General features: G+C 38.8%; 1 protein-coding gene across 2 annotated transcripts in view; it reads right to left on the bottom strand.

The window, feature by feature from the left end:
- Window positions 1–9,763: 9,763 nt before the first annotated feature.
- The window catches only part of GABRB1 (gamma-aminobutyric acid type A receptor subunit beta1), a 373,240-nt gene continuing 359,448 nt past the window's right edge, over window positions 9,764–23,555 (bottom strand). For both annotated transcript variants that reach the window (XM_055139472.1, XM_055139473.1), the window contains one exon: window positions 9,764–10,409. In XM_055139472.1, the coding sequence (XP_054995447.1) occupies window positions 10,065–10,409 (345 nt within the window). In that variant the 3' untranslated portion in view covers window positions 9,764–10,064. The remainder of the gene's footprint in view (window positions 10,410–23,555) is intronic.

The raw sequence follows: 23,555 nt of genomic DNA, 5'->3' as shown, positions 1-23,555 counted from the left end.
CTGTGACTATCTCAAGCAGATTGTATCATGTGGTTCCCTAACAGTAATATTATCCAGGAAGAACTGGGGTCCATTTTAGTTAATTTATGTAAAGCTGATCCTTTTACACTTTCCCTCAACAAATTAATGAATGACTTTCTGTGTGTGCAATACAGAAAGTATTGGGAAGGGAAGAGGAGAAGATTGAAAAAGAGAATAGTGTTTATTTGGCATAGTAACTAGTTGTTGGGAGAGGAAATTGTTTTCTTTGTCTCTGCTTCCTACTCATATTTTCCCAAATCCTGGATCATGAATGGAAAAAGAAATTAAGAAAAATTATAAAGTGAGTAGAGTGGAAAATTTTGCCTTTGGAATCAAGGAAAGCAGTGATTTAATATTAACTCAATCATTAGTTCATCAAATCTTGGGTAAATAATTTAACGTATGTTATCTGCTATCGTTGAATAATAGTCTTACCATTGTATCTCCAGAGGGTTGTAGTGAAAATCAAATGTGAACGTACATGTGGGAAAATATTTTCTGATGCTGTAGTCCTCTGTGTGACAGTCGTTAGTTATATGCTTCAAATCTTTTTAAAAATTAAAAATATGTGCATTTAAATATCAAAGATACATTTTAAACATGTACTTTAAAAATACTATGTTTTAAATCTCTGGCATTGGGCAGTTCTGGGAGTGGGGTCCATATCAATCAGTCTTAGTAATTCCTGGCCTCTGGTCTGTGTACTGAAGGAGTGTAACCCAAATGTGACCAATGGTAAAAAAAGAAAAGAATGCTAGAGAAGTTTTTTGAGGAAAGATATCCTTGTTCTTGAAATGAGACCCAAGGTAATAATTTCTCTTGTTTTTACCACCTGATATGGATACATGAGTGTAGGCATTTTGCAACCAAAGCAGGTGGTGATAAAATGAAGATTTGGGAAGTATGGGAGGAATTTGGGACCTTGACAACATCGTTGTGCTACAGAAGTAATCAATCCCCCAGCAGTCAACTACTAATCTGATTTTATTATTAACTAGATAATTTTTTTTCACTAAAACTAGTTGCTTCTTTTGTTCCTTGCATCTGCATCAGTTTAAACCTATACTATCTTGGTGAGAGGTTACACATACTTTCTCTTTCCTTACAAAGATAATACTTGAGGACTGGAGAGACAGCACAGCAGGTATTTGCCTTGCACTCAGCAGACCCACAGGTCCAATACCTGGTATCCCATATTGTCTCCCAAGCATCACCAGGAGTAGTTCCTGAGTACAGATCCAGGAGTAACCCCTGATCATTGCCGGGTATAGCTCCCAAACAAAGCAAAACAAAACATGACATTCAATATACTCACGTTTTCCTATAAAATTCCTTAGGCAAAAAGAATAAGAGACCAGAAAAGGAAAACTATTACTTCAGTACTGTAGACAAGTGATGAGTATACCCACATACAAGAAAGTTGGGACAATAGTTTCTGTAGCTAGGGTGAAGTTGAAGGGCAGAATATTAGGATAACTTTTCAAAAGAAGAGGTCAACATATTTATGGAGTAATATACCATGAAAGGGAGGGATTTCTGGGCATATTGAAAATACTTTGAGTGTTTTCCAGCTAGCTGGGAGTCTTCGTCTTGCCTGAGACCTAGACCTTATCTTCTCTGCCTGTAAAATATAACCCAATGTTGAGATCTAGAGGTCCGGAGGAACATGAGGGGAGAGAGCGGGAGCATAGTGACAACATTTCTGCTTAAATGTTGTCATAAGAAAACTTTTCCACTTACAGGGAGTATTTCATAGCTTTTCTGAGTTACAGAGAACTATAGAGACTATAATAATTTATGTTGTCTTGAGAATTTCCAGTGATCTTAAAGGGAAACACTGTAGTGTGATTAAAATCATAAAGTATCTTGCCACTTATCTGAACATTTAAATATGTTATATGTCTGTTTCAAGATAACTATGAATGTGTATTGAGTTCTATTCACATGACATCAGATGACTTATTTCAAATCCATAATTAATAAAAAAATTGGGAGTGCTTTAATTTACAGTGTTGTGTTAGCAGAGAACCACAGTGTTCTTGTATCTTTCTGATACAGAGGAATCTCTTTAAAATTCTTTTGAAATTTAGTCCTGGAAGGTAGCTTAGAGGTACCTGGTAGTATGTGCAAAGTCACCCAATTGGGAGGTGGTAATGACATCATGAAAGCTAAACCATGCAATCCTAATTTCAAAGTATCTTCCATCAAATTCCTTTACCCATTTACCCCACCTTTTTTTTTAACCATAGACCTCATTAATTTTGAACTCTTTAAGAGTAAATGGTACATTTCTTTGTTTTTTTTTTTCTTTTTGGGTCACACCTGGCAATGCACAGGGGTTACTCCTGGCTCTGCACTCAGGAATTACTCCTGGCAGTGCTCAGGGGACCATATGGGATGCTGGGAATCGAACCCGGGTCGGCTGCATGCAAGGCAAATGCCCTCCCCGCTGTGCTATCGCTGCAGCCCCCCGTAAATGGTACATTTCTTGGCATATATTTAGAGAACTCTCGGTTTTCTGAAAAGAATGCTATAGGAAGGAAGAAAATATTTTCTCTATATATAAAGGTTGAGATAGTTTGCCTTATGACCTGTCTAATTACTAATCATATTTAATATTTTCTAAGGTGATACATAGTGTATACTAGTGGGAAGCTATAATAAGATAAGGTACGGAAAGATCAAGTTCCTAGAGGATAGGCTGCAGGTAATCATATGCTATGTGAATGATAATCCATTCTGGGGAGAATAGTGTATTTAAATGGTGTATGCTATGGCTTCTTAGACTATGGGTCACAACCCCATATGGGGTCACAAAACTGAATGTGGAGGTCACAGAAAAATCTTAAGATTTTAAGTTTTCTGATCCACTCTCTGCAGTGAAACCACCATCAAAATGCAGATTCTTAGGAAAACCCTTAACAGTGAAAGCTACCCTTAGATACAACAGAAAACGTCAAGGTCATAATTGAGAATAGAAAGGAATTTCCCTTGATTAGTAAAGACTGATCTTCAATGGCCAACACCAAGAAGACAGATCCACTTAATTTGATAACAACATCCAAAAAGATTCTACTCTTTATCTCATTTTGGGACTTTGTTATGGTGCTAAGCAAAGGAAGAAGTCTTAAAGTGTTCCCAAGTAGAAGCATGAGAGAAAGAAGGTTACACTGGCTATATTGAAAGGTGGATGAGAAGGGCAAAATCAGTTGCCTTTGCCAGGAATGCTCTTCGGATGAATAAGGTGCTGGAGTTTTTATGACCACTTTGACAACTGTTGTGGTAACTGTTGTCTGATTTATTATTTCAGCAAACCATAATTCATGCAATTAACTGCATGGGTTAATAAACTAACATTCAACTGTTGAAGTTTGGCCCACTGGTTAAGAGTGAGTTTAAATATTAAAAGAGAATTTCTTGTAGAGTGATTATTTTTATGATTCATTACCAGTAAATGATTTATTTGTATATATATTTAATATACTTATATAATTGGGTCATATAGAAATTTCTGAGGTGTAAAAGGGTCATAGGTGGAAAAAGTTTAAGAGGCTCTGGTGTAGATTAAGGCTGAAGGAGTGTAAAATAAATAAGATTGATGAGCAAGAATTGATACGGTGTGGATTCACCACATTACAATTATAAGGTAAGGATAATGGTCTTTCTTACTTTGGTATAAAGAATATACATTTCCATAGGTTTGAGATGATTGGCTCTATACTTATTTTATTTTTAGTTAGGCTAGGGGAGAGAAGGTTTATGTAAAACCATAAACTCATTACATGAGAAACAGAAAAAGAGAAAATTCAAGATGAGAGGAGTCTATGATTTATACAAACTACCTCTGAAAGCCTTTGAAAGATAATAGAAGTAAAAATTTGGTGAAATTATTAATATGCTGTTTTTAGGTTGGTTTTCACTGAATATAATCAACTATTCATGGGTAAGATTCATGGGTAAGATGATAAGACTTAGCATTAACAAAGAGGAAAAGAAATTAACTGATTTTAGTGGGTTAAGGCATGAGGCAGGATGGCATATGCGGCTGGGAACAAGTGAACACAAGTGAGGTAATTTATTTTACACAGCCCAAATTACAAAATGCACAGACATATTTTAATTTTAACCTATAAGGAATTATACTAAAAGATCTCTCCCCTTCCCTATTTCTTGTCAAAAGGAAACCCAGGGAGAAGTAGGAGCTAGCTAGCAATATCAACAGTTCTTATTTGTCCTTTGGTTTCCAACTGGGGTTATTTGAAGTTAATGTATCTAAGACCCTGTTTACCGAAGGCAAAAGTGTCAAGTTATTTGGCCTCTATTTTATTCATTGAGTTTTCCATTTTCTACAGGACAGGAAATGCAACTAGGATTGTTTAGGAGAAGGGTTTCTTTTTCATCTATTCAGAAATATACTTACTTTTCTCCTATTAAATTTCTACAGAAAGCCTTGGTGATGCATGTGGTTGCCTTAAGATGTGCCCACGATGTCTAGGTAGGGGCAGGGATGGTTATGACTCCCTTAATGTACCAAGAACTATTACCTTGGAGAAAATATATAAACAAACAAACAAAAACAACCAACCTCTCAGACCCCTTCAGTTCAAGCAAGGAAATTTATGGTCTCTGAGGAGTGAAAATAAACTTAATGTTCTTTATGCTTCTCCTCCCAGGAACTTAGAATTTTATGGTCTGCAGTACATAAAATGCTTTTTGTGTGTGTGTATGAAATCATAATCTTTAGCAATTACATTTTTGTGAATTTTGTTCATTTTAGTTATCTAGTAAAAGCATGACTAAAGTAAAAGCACAGTGTGTTCTGGGTTCTGGTACTAGAAATGGGCTTGGCCTGCTTGGTTTTAGGGGAGCATTTGTCTTAGTCAGTTGATAAAGGCTCCTACTTGGTACATTTGGTACCAAAGTGTCCCACTATAATGGCTACCCATAATAGCATTTAAAATGCTGGCATTAAATGTCCTTTCTTGTGAAGTTCCTGTATTAAGAAGGAGGTTGTGCACTCTAACGTATTACTGAGAATCTAATCTATGTTCCAGTTTGCTTGGACATTATGTATTTACACAGATGTAAATACATTTCTCTTTGGGACAGCCAGTTTTCATGGAAACACATCTCATGGCATGACATTCCACCATCCTGAGGATTTTTTTCCAGACTATGAGGCTTTTCAGTATCATTTGCTATCTCTTTTTTTTCTCTTCCTATTTAGACACTAGTGTGTTCACCCTATCACCCTAATCAGACTCATCCATCCACTTTTATTCTTTTTGTTTGTTTGTTTGGTTTTTTTGGCCACACCCGGCAATGCACAGGGGTTACTCCTAGCTCTGCACTCAGGAATTACTCCTGGCAGTGCTCAGAGAACCATATAGGATGCTGGGAATTGAACCCGGGTTTCCCGCGTGCAAGGCAAATGCCCTGCATACTGTGCTATCACCCCAGCCCCAATCCACTTTTATTCTTATTTGAAGTTCTGGGAAACATTGTAGAAGGGGAAAGGTTAGAAGCTAAAGCTATTGGTGCAAATTAAGCTTGGAATTACCTGTGGAAACTGATCCTCTCTGACATTTTGGACCCTCTTGACAGCAGAGAGAATTCAGCGTCTGAATCTAAGAATCGCCACAAATGACTGCTAAAAACACCTTTACTTCTCATGACGGCTCAGGAGCAGCTGGTTACAGATCCTGTCTCTGCTAGTGCACTGTTCCCAAGCTCCAGGGCATCTGTCATCCCTTTCAGTGGGGTTAGGACATGAGGCAGTGATGACAGACACCGGGCAGAGTCACAAAACTGCATACACAAAATGGCAGAGAAAGAGCAAGAGCAAAAACGATTCTGGTTTGGACCCAAATCATTTGTCATTTCACTTCATGAGTAAAAGCAAGTGGCTTATAAGCTTACATTATTTACAGTGCTCAGATTTTTTCAAACATTCACCCAAAGCTGAAGACCACCACGCAACAGGGAACAGTTCAATGAACTATGTACAGAATTTACAAAGAAGTTTACATAATAGTCCACATTCTGTTATCAAGTTTATCTTTATGTTTACTGTTTGCTTTTTAGGAAACAGATTTTGTTTGTTTTTCTATCCTGCTCATTCTAGTAACTTGATGAAACCAACATGATATACAAATGCCTGCACATTTCCTTTTCCTTCTGCCTGGGATATATGAGCATACTTTGCTTAGAAGAAAAAGTGGCACATCATCCACTGGCTAGATTCTATTTCAAACTGTCCACACTAAAACATCTTGTATACCAATTCTTTGTAGATTTTAAACATATTGTTTTGTGTTTAACTTGGAAAATTTTAATTGAACTCTTTCTTTGATCAGCATTTATAAAGTTGTCATTTATTTTAGAAAGACAGAATTAGTCAACATTTCCGTGTATTGTACATGATGTTTGTTTAGGGAAAGCATACGCTGGGATCCATAAAGCAAACTTTATTCTATACACCATATTTTTCTTTCTAGGTTTTCAAGATTGTTTACTGATATTTATAATGCATAAGAAATATGCTATTATGTAAAAGTATGTTAGTCAACAGAATTATCAACCAGTCAGCTGTTTCTATTTGGCAATGTAAAAAATGAGGCAAGAATTCTGGCTAACACAAGCCAAAAATAAGTTTTTGCCTCACAGAGCTGGTAAGTGGAACGAGTGTGTATGTCACCCCTGATGTTTAGGCCAAAGAACACAAGTAGAAGGAATGAAAATGTAGTTATCACTGTCAAATGAAAGATGTAATTTCTGCTAGGTCTACACAGTTCAAGTCTATGACCTAGTTTCTGTTCTTATGTATGAACTGTGGACACGGACATGATTGGCATGAGAGAGTCTTGTCATTTTCAGCCTCTGAGGGCACTTTGATCATGCTGAAGATTATGGTCATTTGCATGGTAAAGATAAAACAACCCAATAATGGTTAAAGAATAACTTTCTACAATGTCATGATTAGAATTTTTCAGGAATGACTCACTTGAATAAAATAATGTCTAATAACTTTTATGTTTTGCTACATGGTTTGAGGGTAAGTCAGGGAGAGAAGCATAAAATGAAATTTCTGTCACATACTGGTGGGAGATGGGAGTGGAGAATAAGGAGGGAGGACAGGAAAGGAAAATTTGGTTAGGAAAAACCTAGAAGAAGGAAGTGGAGATAAAGGTTATTAGCCAGAAAAAAAATGACAGCTTCTATTTCTTCCATCTGCCATTGCCTTCAAAATCAAAACTACTTAACATGATTTGCATTATAGTGGCCGTGCTCTTTTTTGTTCAGAAGAACACATAGTCACACCAATTTGTGCCTGATGACATATTCAGGCTTCTAATTTTACAATTCATAAGCCACTTTATAAGAAATCAAAATGTTATTCTTTCTCTCCCTTAAGTTGCTTTATATATATATATATATATATATATATATAAACTACATCCATCAAAATCTTTAGAACTTTGTAGCAAGGTAAAAAATGAATATATATGTTAGTCTGAGGTTATATATACATAAAACCTCAGACTGAATCATTTCCGAGAAGAATGGTCTCAAAAGGAAAAGAAAATTGTAAATTATAGATGTTCCTGTTCTGATTTACCACTTCATCCTTAAAAGCTTTAGGAAGAACTTTGACATCAGAATGATTCATTTGTGCTAGTTATCAGCAAAAACAAAAAATAAAAAAAGCAAGCAAACAACGACATCCCCCCTGCCCCCCTCCCAAACACACATCCAAAGCCAACTCCTGTGTGTGTTAAAACAAATGGTTACACTTTGGTTCCTGGGTAGTCAGTGGAAATAATGATTTTTACAGTCACTGAGGTGAGCACATCACAGTCTATTCGTGCATTTTCTGATAGAAATAACTTTATCAACAAATTCTGGAGATTTCTTTGGCTAAGTTACTATGATTATACAACTGAAAACCAAATGAAATTTTGATCCCCATGCCCCTCTGATTTCTTATGAAACCATTGAGATGACTTCTTCTAGTAAAAACAGGTTTCATATTCCTACTATGAAACCTACATATTCTCTATAACTTGAGCATTCATTTACTGAGGGCTTAATTCCCCTCCTACTTTCTAAAAGAATATCTATATAACATACTCTCCCTGGTCTCATCAGTAGGAATTCAACCTTATCTTTCTAATTAACACTGTAATTTCTAGCAGCTAATGCTATTGTAAATACATCCCCTAATGCTTTAGTGAGAAAACCAGATCATCAAATGAGGCAACTGTCCATATTATGATCTCAATTCTTATTTTACATCTATGGATCAGGTCCCAAATCATCATCATTGGTTGGACATTATAGGATTTCACTGAACCTTGTAAATGAACATGTAACTTACTGAGGCTGAAAAAACAAGGCTTTAATGGCATAAATGGCATCTCAACTGTAGATGATTAGATATGTTTAGGAATGCATGTGGGGCTACCAAGGGGTCCCCCTACTATGAAAAGCATGATGAAAGTAATATGTAAGAAGAGATAAGGCAGAGTTAATGACAATGAGTAATGAAGTAGACAGAATCTATACCTTAGAATTGCTTCTAAGTGTGTGATGGCCCAGTGATTTTTGTCATTGGGGTTATCTGTAGTTTTGCAGTTTTTAAGGTTTTCCTTAAAATAAATATCTGATCCCTTGGGAGAAATACACACACGTGTGTGTGTGTGTGTGTGTGTGTGTGTGTGTGTGTGTGTGCGCGCGCGCGCGTGTGTATTTCCGGAACTTTTTTTTTTTTTGTATTTTGGAATGTAGAGCTCAAAAGAGCAGCGTCACAAGTGCTGGCTGAGGTCTGTGCAACTAGCCTGTCACCAGTGGCTATTGGTCTTGGAAGGCTAAGAAATATATACTATATGATTTAAAATTTGGCAGTTCAGGTAACTGCGCAGGCACGCTTTTCACAGCACATAAATCTTGCCTTCCCTGTGAAAAGGACAATATTTTTCTCAACAGAAGTTGGTCTCCGTGTCCCTCTTTGAAGCATCCCTCCCCCTTTTGGGGGATGGGGGCGGCATGGCTTCATAACACAGGGTCGAGAGAGTTCAGGTTAATGACCAAAATTCAGGGTTGCTCCTTTGACATAGTTAAAAACGAAACAAAACAAAAACCAGTCTCATCCCAAAATCCATTCTCAAGAAAAAAATGAAAAATATTCTCTGTGACTCCCAGGATGGGTTCTAGCATTCATTTAAATATTGCCGGGAAGTCTCAGAGGCATTTTTCCCAATAGTCAGCCTAAGAGTGAGGTGGATCTGGCAGCTTAGGCTTAATTCCCCTGCTCTGACCATCTCTCTCCCCTTCTTTGAGGGGGAGCACTGCTAGACTTGGGGGAACGCAAGGAGGCAGGGATGTCTTCCTTCCCCTTCTTTTTGCTTTGGTTCCTTTTTGCTTTCCCTTCTTCCTGGAAAGTTACAACTTGTCAATGGCTTTGTTTTCTCTCCAGAGATCCTAGAAATTGTATTGATTTTGTTTGTTTTTGGCAGCGTGAGTTTGTTACAGCTCATCAGGAAACGGTGTGCACGTGAGTACGCACACACACACACACACACACACACACACACACACGAGACGTAGTCCTCATTTGCGTTTTCATTGCAACAGTCACCAAAATGCAGGGCCACTAAGGAAGGACTGCTAAAGATCCACCCAACGACGGAATTTCTCTCCCTCCCCCCACCCCGTGTATGTGTGTGTGTGTGTGTGTGTGTGTGTGTGTGTGTGTGTGTGTGTGTGTGCGTGCGTGCGAGCGTGCACACGTGCGTGTTTGTAAACATGGCAATTCACAGAGCTCTCCAAAGAGCTGATAACCTGGATCACACTAGACTGGAAAAACAGTAGACTTGTCCTTTTGGAAGTAAACATGGTGCAGTAATAAAACTGATGTGCAAAACCTAACACAAATCGCATGGCTGAATCTCTTACCTCAAGAAAACAGCAGGAGGGCTGCAGGGGACCTGTGGGGTTCAAAGTCAAGAGGAAAGGACTCATACAAGGAACCCTTCGGGCAGATCTTAGTGTACATAGTAAAGCCAATAAACGACGTTAAAAAGAGAGAAGGTGATGGGGAAGAACATTCGGGACCACTTGTCGATGGAATTCACATCAGTCAAGTCGGGGATCTTGACTTTGAGCTGCGACGCGCGCCTGCGGATGCGGCCCTTGCTGTGCGCCGCGTGGCGGTCCAGCGCGCGCCCGTAGCCCTCGCGGCTGCTCAGGGGCTTGCGGTAGTGGATGCTGGCGCTGTCGTACGCGTACATGGTGGTCCTGGGCTCGCTCACGCCCGTCAGCACTTCCGTGCCGCTCGTCTCGTTCCGGATCTCCAGGGTGCTGAGCAGGATGTTGCCGTGGGCGTCGACCTGACAGAAGGAGACACGCTCAGGCACAGCGCGGGGAAGTTCAGAGGTTTGCATTGACCGCTCATTGGGTAACGATTCGCGGTCATCTGTCTTTCTTCTGGATCTATCTATCTATCTATCTATCTATCTATCTATCTATCTATCTATCTATCTATCTATCTATCTATCTATCTATCTATCTATCTATCTATCTATCTATCTATCTATCTATCTATCTATCTATCTATCTATCATCTTAGATCAGCGATATCCCATCATCTTTGTCCCAACCACCGCTTACAAGACACACTAGTTACGAGTGTGTGGTGGTTTAAATATATATTGTGATATAGTATATTATAGATCATGCAAATGTATAGAAATATATACCTGTCTGTACCTGTCACTGTCATCCCGCTGCTCATTGATTTGTTCAAGCGGGCACCAGTAATGTCTCTCATTGTGAGACTTGTTGTTACTGTTTTTGGCATATCAAATACGCCACGGGTAGCTTGCCAGGCTCTGCCTCGCCAGTGCGATACTCTCGGTAGCTTGCTGGGCTCTCCGAGAGGGGCGGAGGAATCAAACATGGGTCTGCCTCATGAAAGGCAAACACCCTACAGCTGTGCTATTGCTCCAGCCCATAGGAATATATATACAAGTATAATATTGTATACACATATACGACTATATCAATAATAAATATCTATACTATATGCTATATAAACAATATTGTGTATATATATGCATAATACAGATACATTAAACTCTAAACTCAGATACTCAGGGACCAAGTAGGTTAAATTTACATATATTGTATTTTTGTTCTTAATTAACTACCCTTTGGACTGGAGCGATAGCACAGCGGGTAGGGCATTTGCCTTGCACACAACTGACCCTGGTTTGTTTACTCTGTCCCTCTTGGAGAGCCAGGCAAGCTACCGAGAGTATCTCGCCTGCCCGGCAGAGCCTGGCAAGCTAACCCTGGCGTATTCGATATGCCAAAAGCAGTAACAAGTCTCACAGTGGAGATGTTACTGGTGCCCGCTCGAGCAAATTGATGAACAGCGGGACAACATTGCCACAACAGTGCAGTGCTAACTACTGTTTACTGAATCCATAAGTATATGTGTGTGTATACATATACATATATATATATATATATGATCAACAATGCCATAGGAATGGAGAGCAATTTTTCTTGTTATACTGGTGGTATATGGAAACATTTAAAACTAGAAGAAAATAAGAAACAAAACATAAAAAATAAGTCAGATAATCTTGGCTGGGGAGATGACACAAAGGACAGGTGTTCATGCCTCGAAAGGTGGATTGCCTAGTTTGATCCTCCTCCCACCCCACCCCCTCCCAACTGCAGGGGAGCCCCTTGAGGGAGCTACTCTTGAAGTTGTGCTGCATATGGCCCCTAAATTAAATAGAAACAGAACAAAAAGCTAGATCTTCTTACCTTCAGAGTTTATAATTCAATATTATTATTTTTGGTTGGGGGACCACAGCGCCTGTGCTCAAGGTTCACTCTTGACTCCTGGCAGGGCCATATGGAGGAGTGGAGATTGAACCCAGGTTGGCCACATGCAAGGCACGTGCATTAACCACTGGACTATCCTTCTAGCCCTTAGAGTTCATTATTCTTAACATTCCTAGCCTTTGCCCTTTTGCTCTCCATTGTGCCTACAAACACAAGTTCACCTGGCATATTTTGCTTTACAACCTGCTTTATTTCAGGTGTCATCCTTCCACATTAATAAATATTCTGTGATATCACTATTAATAGCATGAGAATAAACAATCATTGAATTAACCTAGTAAGTACTAAGGCTTATTTTACTTTTGTAGTATTATATATACAAGATTTCAAGTAGTATCTTTCAGCTAAATCTTTCTGCGTAGCCATAATATTTTCTCATGAGTAAACTACCAGACAGAAGTGCCTTCCTGGGTCAGAAGAATATGTGTGGCTCCACAATGATGACTTCTTGTCACTCTATTGGTAAATTCATCAGGTTTTCTAGCTCTTGTTCTCCATTATGCTCTTACATGCACTTTTGAAATTGCAGGGAATGTAAGTGCATCTGGACTACACTGTGGCTTTATTTAACTTCAAGCTGATGTAGTTTGCAAATTGATTTACCTGGAGGCAACTGTGCTCATTCATGCTGATGAGTGTGAAGTATTTCTAAAGACTGCACAAGCAACTGTGTTTAGATCTAGTGCCAGCAATGTCTGCTATACAGTAAGTGCTCTGTAATTGTTTTCCACAAACATTATCTTTGGTAAACACACATTGAAAGTCCAAGATCCAGATAAGCAGGTAAATAAAGTAAAACAAAATGCAATGATGAAAAGATAGAGAATAGAATGGGAAAGAGGCAAATTTAAATACAAGAGAAAAGGAAGACTGGTACAGGTTAACCATGATGGCTGGAAGTCACAGAAGAGAGAATTGTGATTAATTGAGCATTCACCACTCACTTAGCTTTATGGTTGATGTTTCATGGAAACCACTGTTGAATATACTGTCAACACCAAACTGCCTCAGATTTATTCTCCTAGCAAGTACCAGACCTATGCTCATGTTTGTTTCTACAGAAAAAATTCACTTCACAGATCTTGGTCTTTATTACATCCTGCAGTGTAGTTAGTGATGTAGTTGTCTGGAGGCAGAAATGGTGACTGAAGCTGTCCTCTCTGTTTCTCCCTCCATTCCCATCTATCTTGGCTTCCTTCTTTCTGTGAAGCATTTTAGTCTAACTGGGTTGCCCATCATGTCCTTACCTGACACTTCCATTGGCTTTTATGTTTAGTCAGTCATGACTAACTCTTCTTGTTCTTGTTATGACTACTACTTTTTAATCCTACTGCATAGATAATTTCAGTTCTTTCTCATAGTGACACGATAAGTCTTACTTTAATAGACGAATAGGCTCAGAGAGGTTAGGTAAATTCCCTAAGATTAAACAAATAGTAAGTACTCATTTGGTACCATCTCAACTCTCATTTCCTTGATTTTTTACATGTTAATAATACTTATTTCATGAATCAATTTAAATTTGAGTTCCTTTTGTATATTGTATATATTCCTTATTCAAAGTAGCCTGAAGAGCTTCCTTTCTCTGTTTCTGCTGTCTCTCTGTCCCTCTGTCTCTGTCTCTCTCTCACACACATACACAGATGTTTATCGAATGGTTATTATGGGACAATAAGACAATGTTAGGTGGCTTGGATATACAATTAACCCAAACCAGCATTCTTACCATAAAAATACATTGTAGAACTGTTTTTCATAGCACATTTACAACTCAGAAAACTACAAGACCGAGTAGAATGAATGAGTACAGCCAAACAAACATAAAGCATTGAGTGTTGCTAGAAAGTTGTGAGAAATTTGGAGAACTAGAAAGCACATTTCTAAAGAACAACCTGGTTTTTGTTGATAAGTACCTTGAATGGAATAGATCTCAGTGTTGCCAAATGTTCTGTTTTGTCAGAGAAGATAAAATCTGCATTTTTTTTCAGAACAAAATCTCTATGTACAGCTGCTTCAATTTTGTAAGTATAATTTTTAGGTCAAACACAATACACCTGTGCTTTGGATCTGACTCTTGATACTCAGGATCTCTGGTCCTTGCTATTCATTTATTGTTTAGCATATATCATCATCATCATCATCATCATCATCATTCCGTTGATCATCTATTTTCTCAAGCAGTCTCAGTAACATCTCTATTCATCCTAGCCCCGAGATTTTAGCATATATACATTGCATTATTACTAAATTTTAGACTGGAATCCTAAGTTATTAATGAAGAAGGCCTCTCCAAGATGTTGAGAGCATGCTTTCCCCTACTTTTCACAAAGAATGTTCAGAAGTGGCTTCCCATGACATGCCACTTTGAGGCGTGGATTATTTCAAGCTGAGGTAATTTGATATCCTGCAGTTTTAGGAAAAACTCTTTATCACTCTCAGTACTTAAAAGAACAAAAATGGGCAAATACAGAATTAGGGTTTTTTTTTGCATCACACCCGGCGTTGCACAGGGGTTACTCCTGGCTCATGCACTCAGGAATTACTCCTGGCAGTGCTCAGGGGACCATATGGGATGCTGGGAATCAAACCCAGGTTGGCTGTGTGCAAGTCAAATGCCCTACCTGCTGTGCAAGACAAACGCCCTACCTACTGTGCTATCACTCCAGCTCCACTTTCCTGATCTTTTAAAAGTTAATTTTATTCATCAAGCAAGAAAAGAGAAGGGTAAGGTGAAATTTTATCTCTTGACTTACACTTAGAGCTGGCATAAGTTGGTGAAATGGTTGGGCATAAATAAATGAGGGCTTATACTGGATTATTGATGGTGGAAAAGAAAGGAGGCAAAAGATAGATATTTCAGAAAAAGTAATAGAACTGTAGCACTGTCCTCCCGTTGTTCATCGATTTGCTCCAGCGGGCACCAGTAACTAATGAAAATAAAAATAAGATGTATTTGGCAAATGATTGAATTTAGAAGGGAAGGCAACGGTGGTGATTTAGAAGTTTTCCACTAATCACAAAACCTCAATTACAAAGGATTATGCACCTAACTAGGAGTCAAGAAGCAAAGAGTTTGTATTGTCACTCTTTTTCAGGAACTTGCAGGCTATAGGAAAAAAAAATAAAGTACTATAAATCAGGAGACCATGTCTAATCAGTCTGAGCTATCAAGGGAAACTGGAAGAGACCCAGTAGAAAAAAGTAGAAGAATTAAAGAAGGCATATTTTACTGGGAATGTGTGAGGAAGTTGAAAATATGAAGTTATCAGACCATCTTCAGAAATGGGAGTTTTTCACACAAAGATCTTGGAGTTAGAAAACTTCTGTGTGATGGGAACATGTAATGTAAGATTATGCTATTAACTACTTGAGGTTGAGTAATGGGGAAGGTCACTGGAGATGACAGAGTACATGTATGGTACATGTAGCTTGTGACCTATAATAATCTTTCTCTCTTCCTTATGCCTTTTTCTCTATCCATCTATTCCACATATCTATGGTTAAAAAGTCACACATAGAAAAATTTATGTTTCTACTAAGGATGGTAGAAGTGACAAGGAAAAAAGTGTTAAATTCCTTAAAATAAACAGACAACAACAAGAAAAGCAGGATCACTAGGCAATTCAGGAATACACACAAGGTTTTTGGGTGGTTTTTGTTTGTTTGTTTGTTTGTTTGTTTTGGTACTGTGGGGCACTCAAGAGAATGATAGAGCATGGATTTTTGTCCTTAAAACAACTATCTTTTTCAGAAATATAAGAACAAAATATGATATGGGAAGAACTGTGCAGAGTTTTAACCAAATTTTAAAAACAGACCATGATTAAGGTGTGTAAAAGGAAGGAATCTTTGGAGGCTACAAAGAGTTTCATGAGGCTGAAGAAAGTCTTTTTTCATTTCATTTCTTTTTTTTTTTTTTGGCTTTTTGGGTCATACTCAGCGATGCTCAGGGATTACTTCTGCCTCTGAATTCAGGAATTGCTTCATGCTCGGGGAACATAAGTGATACCGGGGATCAAACCTGGTGGACCACATGCAAGGCAAACTTCCTACCCGATGTACACTATACTGTAGCTCCAGCCCCCTGAAGTGAGTCTTAAAGGATGGTGAGAGGACAGAACAAAAGCCTGGGAACTGAACATTGTCTCTTCCTGGTTTTCTTATTAACTATTTGAAAATGACCTTGGGTCCTCATTTATACAAAATTTTCTCATTTATAAACAGCAAGTATTCACTAGGTAATCTCAAGGGTTTATTTCCAATTTTCATCCATCTTTGACTACAGGGACTATTCCATGAGGAGAATACTAAAAAAATACTTCTAAAATGCAAGCACTTTAACTGTACTGTATGCATCATTAAGTCACATTATAATGAAATCTCTGTATCAGTAAACAAGTTACCAGAACTCAGAAAAAGCCAGTGAAGCATACAGACACTCCTCATTAAACAGAAGTCAAGGCAAACTAGATACATTTTTATTTAGATGTATTGGTTAACCTTGGTGCAAAATCAAATATGCTTAAAATAGCATGATTTTTTTTAGCTTGTGTAATGTCTTCAAAGTGTTTGGTGTCATAGAACTGCAACTTTAAGTGATTTGTTACAGAAAATGTGTGTGTGTGTATGTGTGTGTGTGTGTCTGTGTGTGATAGCTCACTTTTTTCCCCTGAGGTCTGAGATTTCATTTTCCATCCTCTGAGGTTTGACTTGGGGTAAGAGGTGTGTGGTAACTACATCACTGCTGACACCAGCAAGTTGATGCTCTAATTCCTGCCCTTTGCAGAGAGGTGATTTTCCCTTCGCTCTCTAAATAAGGACACTCAAGGTATCTTATATTTATAGCTGGCACAGCTTTCCAGAAATAATACCCGTGGAAATGTCGCTGCTGTCCCCATACCCCATCTCTGTCTTTAGAATCAGCAATGGCCAAATAGAGAAATCACTATCACTGTCACTGTCATCCCATTGATCATCAATTTGTTCGAGCGGGCACCAGTAACGTCTCCATTGTGAGACTTGTTGTTACTGTTTTGGCATATCAAATACGCCACGGGTAGCTTGCCAGTCTCTGCAGGGCGGGCGAGATACTCTGAGTAGCTTGCTCAGGCTCTCTGAGAGGGGTGGAGCAATCAAACCTGGGTCAGCTTTGTGCAAGGCAAATGCCCGACCCGATGTGCTATTGCTCCAATCCTGAGAAATCGCATGAGTTTAGTATAATTTTGATATCAAATATATATAATTTTTGGTAGAGGGTGGTTTGAGTCATACCAAATGGTGCTCAGATCTTACTCCTGGATCTGAGCTCAGGGATCACTTCTGGGGTGCGCTCAGGGACCATGGAGGGTACCAGGGATTGAAAGCAGGTTGTCTACATGTAAGGCAAGCAAATTTATCTGATGCCTTCAGTGTTTTTGAATCTGTATTTTGGATATATGGCTATACCACCCACTGATGTCACGGTATAACTGAAGTCCTGATACATGTTCACCCATTTCTTCTCATTCTCTTTCCTCCTCCCCCCTTTATCTCTTTCCTTCTCTGACATTCTCTTCTCTAAACACTAAGGGCCAAGGATGACCTAGGCATCTCCCTTATGCTATAAATTTTCTCACCCAGCATTCTATATATGTGTAAGTGATTTTTGTAAAGGAAATTCTACTTAATGATGTGGTTGAATCTCATCACATGAGGTGAAAGTTTCTTTTTTTCTTTTTTCTTCTTTTTGGGTCACACCCGGCGATGCTCAGGTGTTGCACTCAGGTTTGCACTCAGGAATTACCCCTGGCGGTGCTCAGGGGACCATATGGGATGCTGGGAATCGAACCCGGTCAGTCGCGTGCAAGGCAAACACCCTACTCAATGTACTATTGTTCCAGCCCCTGTGACATGAAAGTTTTAAGGGGAAAAAAAGCCCTAAAGTTTCTCAGAAAATAAATTCTGCTTCAAAACTGTACCATGGGCACCCCACCCATTTCTGGCATGGTCTGAACACAAGCTAGCAATATCAATTCTCACCTGAGCTTTCAACCTGTCCCACAGATTCCAGACTTGTCACCTTTTACCATGCCATGGGAAAATTCCTTAAAATAAATCTTTTATTTTTTTACATGTATTTTTGTTTTGTTTTTGTTCCTGTTATTTCTCTGGAGAACTCTGATTTAATACAAAGGGTATAGAAAAACCATAAGTCATTCTCAGATGCCTATAGTCCAGCAATCACCGATGTAAAATGATTGTTTTTCTTTCCTTTGTAGAAACCCTAGCAGGGGAATTCATTTTCTAGTTTGAGATTATCCTTTTTTCCCCGTTGTTCCCATATCACTCAGAACACCCCCTTCTCTGCCTTGGCCCCTCCGCATCTCCAGACAGTGCCTAAGGGTTGTGAAAAATGTTGTGGGCTCACAGAATTGAACGGCTCTGGATGTTTTCAATATAGAAATAGAGCAGAACTCATTTCAATGTAATTGGAATAAAATATAATCTTGTTTTCAGTGGCAGTTTTAAAGCTCCGTTGAGAAATACCTCCGGGCTCAATCTATTTGCAAACAGAAGTTATTTCCTTCTTGCTCACCAATTCAAACAGAGTCAGATTTACTGAGGGGTTCTAAAGCCCAGAGCAGAAAGCCAAGTGAAGTGGTTTCGGCCAGAGAAACGGGCTGCTCTCCAGGAGACCACAGTCAACCTGCTGAAGTTGTCCAGTGCAATGGCTGCAGAGAACAGAGACACACAACCACATGGCCACCTGTCCAATACAGCAAGTACATTCATTCTGCATAGCTATTCTTAGTCGTTAGCTCTCGACACAGATGGCCATCCTCAACACCTGACCTTGTCTTCTTAAAGTGCTGTGTGTGTATGCCCACGCGCTCTGGGTGGGAGCAGAGGACAGTGCTAGGAGGAGGGGATGGGTGACTTTGTGAGAATAACTTATGACAACTAATGGCAGAAGGGGGAACTTCAATATTGTTTCCCAAACAGTTGAAAGTCAAGAACCTATCGAAATCTAGACAAGTGCACAATGTTCAGGAAAAGAAAACAGAAAAGATAAAATGAAACTACTGATTCTGGGGCTGGAGCAATAGCACAGCGAGTAGGGCGTTTTGCCTTGCACGTGGCCGACCCAGGTTCGATTCCCAACATCCCATATGGTCCCCTGAGCACCACCAGGGGTAACTCCTGAGTGCAGAGCCAGGAGTAACTCCTGTGCATTGCTGGGTGTGACCTCAAAACCAAAAAAAAAAAATGAAACTACTGATTCTTTTTTCCAGACTCTTTCTCAGGTAGATACACTTATTTTGGATTCCACTTCTCACTTCTCCAGCTTAGGTATGGGTAAACCCTGCTGGTTCTGCTTTGAAATGCTTCCTGCTTTAGAGCCTTTCTCTCTGCCATTATCTCTTGCTAAATAATTGAACTTCCTCTTTCCAGATATAATGTTCTTTTTCCATAAATCAGATGAAGTCATCCTTTGAAAGGCATAGCGCATCATATTTTATCTATATTTTCTGGACTATTTTTAAATAACTAGAATAAAATCAACATTTACTATTTGGATACACAGGACCTCATGTAGCCTCTAACCTCATTTTCTATTGTCTTTCCCTTGAGATCTCTGTCCTGCCCTTTGGTTGATTGTACTTGTACTTCTAAGTCCTGGCTGGAGCGATAGCACAGCAGTAGGGCGTTTGCCTTTCACGTAGCCGACTCATGTTCGATTCCTCTGCCCCTCTAGGAGAGCCCAGCAAGCTACCGAGAGTATCTTTCCCGCACGGCAGAGCCTGGCAAGCTACCCATGGCGTATTGGATATGCCAAAACAGTAACAATAAGTCTCACATTGAGAGACGTTACTGGTGCCCGCTCAAACAAATTGATAAACAACGGGATGACAGTGACATGACTCTCACCTAGAATGCTCTTGCCTAGATTGTTACCAAGCTAAGCTCTCATCATTTTATTTTCTATGATGGTATTTACACTATGAAATCATCATTCATTTAAATATTTGTCAAGGATCTAAACTGAAATGTAACCCCCAGAATAGCAGTTACATTTTTTGGTTGCTGTTGTTGCCCAACACATCTATTTTTCATGATTATTTTTCTAGCATTTCCAAAACAGAGTCTGAGCTACCCTAAGGAGAAGTGGAGGAATTGCAGGTTGAGGAACTGAATCTCAGACTTGGAATCATCTCTCTGACCTCGGTTTGCGTTTCAGTGGGTAAAGACATACACCTAACTAACTAGAATGTCTAGGATAGTAGTTCTGACATGACTGTGACTGCAGATAACTTGGGAAGTTTGCTAAAACACAGATTTGAGGGATGGACAGATAGTATAGGAGATAAGTAACTGCCTTGTATGTGGCTGGCCCTAGTTCAACCCATGGCACGGTATATTGTCCCCAAGCATTGCCAGGGGACCCTAAGCTCAGATCAGGAATAGCCCCTGAACACTGCAGGTGTGGTTCAAACACGCCCATGGAGCCCCTCACCATAATAAAAGAAAAAAGTCCATAGGTTTGCTTTCAGTTCATTTTAAACTCAGGACTTCACAGTCTGTAGTTTACAATCACAGTTTTAGAATCCTTGGATCATGGTGTCGCAGCCTTTAGCTGAAGTTATGGCAGACAGAAGATTACAGTACTATTATCTCATTTTCAGACAACTTAGAATTTACTGCAATATCCACTGGTCAAGACTGAGAACTGAAGACTGGGGTAAAATATTTCAGTGGATGCTAGTGGGATATTATTAAGTTTGGGGTAGAAAATGATGGAAATAAGAAAACAGAAACTGTTTTACACACAGGGGCATTTTATACACGGACAAATTATTCATTAGTTGCTTTGGGAGTCCTAGTATCTGGGATAAATGCTTTTGAGAATTAAATATAAAATGTGTTGCAACCAGCAAACACACTATTCTGAATGATATAAATAAGGGTCAATTTTCAGATTTATTTTTGGTGACCTCCTTAAACAGAGTCATCCAAAAATCTTATTAGAAATGTTTTGCTATTCGTGCATAGAAGAGTGAATCTGCTTGGAGTAACGATTGCCTTTCGCCTAGTTGGAAAACAGAATGGAGAATGTGCAATGTTAATATGTGCATCTAGGGGCTTATGAACTATTGAGCCAAAGGGGATATGTCCTTGCTACTGCATCACATTAGGCAGCTCTTCTTCACTATATTAACTACATTTCCTTAGGCAATCAACTTAGCACGTTTTTACTTTATTGCTCTTGACTGAAAAAGAATATGAACTAAGAACAGAGTAGAATCATCAATCAACTTAGTTTCTAATACATGAGGAGGAATTTGCTGGGAAAATCTATGAAAGGGCCTATTAAAGTGTCAACACAGGTTGAAAGCAATCTATAAATGACACACATACACACATACATACACCATTATTATTGGCCACCCTTCATCAAAATTAATTTCCTATTTTGGAAAAAAATACATATATGTATCAAACAGTTATTGTTTTAAGAATAAATTTAAGATTTTTTTGGGCAATCATAGTCGTATAATAGGGAAAAGTTTCATAGTTACACATGAATTCAAAAGGTATGCTTTCTAATTTTGTAATTATCATTAGTTTATTAATTATTTAAAATGAATTAAGTGCCTGGTTTGTGCTAGGCTTTGTATCATATATTGGAGAAAAAGAAAAGATAACATCTTTGTTGTACTTTGCAACACTTTTTATTTTGCTTTATGGCATTATCACTGGCTATTGTACATAAATTTGCGTGTGTGATGTTCACCATTTCTCTCATACAAATGTAACTTGTTTTATTAATTGGTGACTCCATTCCTGTTTACAGAGAGCACCCATATATTGTACGAAATAATTAAGGACTTCTTAAATTTAGAAAAAAGAGATAAACCTAGAGTTTCTTGAAAGTCCAAATCAGCCTGAGGAACAAGAGAAGAAATCAGTGAAGAGGTGATTTGTAGAGAATAAAGCAAACCAATATTTCAAAGAATAAAAACATGGCAACTGGGGGAAATTGTAAGTTATGATTTTTGAGTAGAGATTATTGATGAAGGGGCAGCAAGAAGTTAAAAAAAAGGAAAACATAAAAAGATCACCGAGGCTGTGAAAGCCCATCTTCAGAAGTTTGGACATTTTTCTTTAAGCAAAGAGTCTGGGTTGTAATGGATGCCTATTGGTCAGGCCTGTCTTTGGGGCCAGAAAGATAGTATAGCAAGTGAGGCACCTGCTTTGCATGCTGCCAATTTGCTTTGATCCCAGTCATCCCATGTGGTCCTCTGAGCGCTGCCAAGAATGATCTCTGAATGTAGAGCAAGGAATAAGCCCCACATGTGGCCCCCCAAAAATAAAAAACAAAAAAATATGTCTTATTCCATTCAATCATTTTCTGGAAACATGCTCGCCACCCCCAGTGCTTTTTTTTTGTGCATGTGACTCCTCTAGGTTTTACTGAAGACTTACTGAAGGTCTTACTCTAAGCTTCAGGGAAGGCATGCAGTCTAAACTTTACTATCTCATATGAATTTTCCATCTTCCTGTCCAGAGGAACTGAGTCTACATGAAAATAGGACTTCAGTTCCAAAAAGACAATCCTAGCATCTTTTTATAAATGATTAAATATTGGAAAGTATCTCTGCTCCAGACTTGTAGAGAACTTTGAAACATAGTAAATTTGATTTTCGGAGATCACCACACAGAAAAGGATCCACTGAAAATAAAGTCAGTATAAATTAAATCAGAAATGAGAGACAAAAAGTCACACTTCCTAAAGAGAATTGATATCTTGGTACTATCATGTGGAACTGGAGCCAAGTTTGGACCAACAAGTTGTGTGGTACAAAAAATGTTCCTCTCTCTCTCTCTCTTTACTTTTATTTTTATTAGAGGGTACCTCCAAGTGGTGCTCAGGAGGCAAGGTGGCAACAGGGGTGTCCCAGTGAATTCTGGCCAACGACCAGAGATTCAAGGTGAATATCCGAGGATGCAATGTTGCACAAGCCTTGCACAGTACCCAGAGGACCATGTGGTTCTAGGCTGACTGGTGTCAGCCGCATGAAAGATATGCATCTGAACCTCTGTACTATATCTTCACTTCACTTTTTTTCTTAAGCCTATTACATAAGTCAAATTTTTTTCTTATTCACAAAATTATTCTATCTATTTAGACATTAAAAAAATGGATCCAAGAAATCAGAAAGACAGTAGGAAGGAAAGAGGGGGGTGGTGAGGAGAGTGAAACAGAGGGAAAAAAGATGTAAAAATTTGAGATTCCTAGAAAAGAAAATTAGACCTAAACTCTGGAGACTAGATAAGATTAGGCCAAGACTAGAGGTCACAATGTGAATCCAGTCAGATTTAGGCAGAGGTCTGAAGGCATTAACTGTCAGTACAGGTTATCATTAGAAATAAAACTATCTTGCCAAGAGTTTTTCCAGAATGCCAGTTGCTAAATTTGAATGGTTCAAGTGTCCTAGTTGACCTGAGGGTGAAGCAGTGATAAAGGGCCTGGAGTCCTGGGCTCAAGTAGATATTCTAAGTTCAAGCTAAGGATGTCCTGATTTTCACTAGAATACTGCACTGATTTATAGTGAGAAAGCTGTCTGGATGTGTAGAAA

The sequence above is a fragment of the Sorex araneus genome, chromosome 5 (assembly GCF_027595985.1).
Source record: "Sorex araneus isolate mSorAra2 chromosome 5, mSorAra2.pri, whole genome shotgun sequence".
NCBI lineage: Eukaryota > Metazoa > Chordata > Mammalia > Eulipotyphla > Soricidae > Sorex > Sorex araneus.
Note: the sequence above shows the minus strand (reverse complement) of the source record. Positions and strands in the feature narration are given on the sequence as shown.